General features: G+C 24.4%; 1 protein-coding gene across 1 annotated transcript; it reads left to right on the forward strand.

Moving 5' to 3' along the window:
• Positions 1–27: 27 nt before the first annotated feature.
• Positions 28–1,046, forward strand: Phum_PHUM079390 (uncharacterized protein; the record flags this gene model as incomplete). Its single annotated transcript, XM_002423636.1, has 3 exons — positions 28–100; positions 684–839; positions 1,030–1,046. The coding sequence occupies 3 exons, from the start codon at positions 28–30 to the stop codon at positions 1,044–1,046; spliced, it is 246 nt and encodes an 81-aa protein (XP_002423681.1).
• Between the last annotated feature and the right edge of the window lie 260 nt (positions 1,047–1,306).

The following is a 1,306-nucleotide window of genomic DNA, read 5'->3' on the forward strand; positions in this document are numbered from 1 at the left end:
TTTATTAGGGTTGAAAAAAAAAAAAACATGGTTTTTGATTTTATAGTTATTGAAATGGGGGATAACTATCAAAACAATAAAAAAACTTTTCTGAAAGGGGGTAAAAAGGGAGAGAGGGAGGGAAGTCGATAAAAAAAGGGATTATGACGAGTAAGAAAGGAGAGGGGAGGGAAAAAAAAAGTTAAAAATAAATTATTATTATTATTATTCGGTTGGATTTTTTGGCAGAGTGAGTAAAAAAAAAATGTTTTATCAAACATTTTCTTATCCTTTGGAATGATTTTTTTTTTTTTTTTGCAAATTCTGCTTCCTGTCATTTTTTTTTTGTCTGATAGATAATAAATTATTGATTTTAATCTCGTTAAAAAAAAAAAAATGTGTTATTGAATGCGGTCACATAGACAAACAAAGATGATGATGATGACAACAACCGAAAAATAAAAATTTATTGTTTAACTTATCTTACTTTTACCCAACAGTTTTTTTTTTAAACGATAAAAATTTTTTAATATTTTTATGTGTTTTTCAACGAAAAACACTTTTTTTATTTAAATAATAATAATAATCGTTTGTTTAATTGTTTGAAACAATTGAAATGTGTTAGGAAATCCTTAAAGTTCCTATTTGTCAGAGATTTAAAAAATCATCATTATTATTTTATAAGAAAACGTAATTTGTTTTAGGTGTACCTCCGGAAGAAGAAGGACCTTTACCTGTTATTGTTTACGTACATGGAGAATCATACGAATGGAATTCTGGTAATCCTTACGATGGTTCAGTATTGGCAGCTTATGGAAATGTTATTGTTGTTACTATTAATTACAGACTTGGCATTTTGGGTAAGTTAATCTTCTCTATCCGTCCTCCGTCCGCCCCCCCCCACTTCTCCGTTTTCTAAATCCGTAAAATTTAACGACCTCTTTTTTTTTTTAATTAAAATTTAAAAACAAAAAAAAAAACAATTTTTGTGATAAAACGAATCAAGAGTTATGCTTTAAAAAAGAAAAAAAAAAAAATTTAATTTTTTAGGAAACGTATTGGATTAAATTTTTTTTTGTTTTTTGATTGATTCATTATTTTTTTCTCGTTTAATTTAAAAAAAAAAAGAAAAAAAGAAAAATTCATCGTTAGGTTTTTTTTTATTTTTGAGTTTTTGACGTATAACAAAAAAAAAATTGATGTGGATCAAAATTAATAATTACATTTCAAAAAAAAAAAAAATTTTATTTTTGATAAGCTTCATTAAAGTTAAAAAAAAAAAAAGCAACACTTAGTTTTTCTTTTTTTAAAAAGTTAAAAAAAATAA

Source organism: Pediculus humanus, genomic scaffold (genome assembly GCF_000006295.1).
Source record: "Pediculus humanus corporis 1103172107427 genomic scaffold, whole genome shotgun sequence".
Lineage (NCBI taxonomy): Eukaryota > Metazoa > Arthropoda > Insecta > Psocodea > Pediculidae > Pediculus > Pediculus humanus.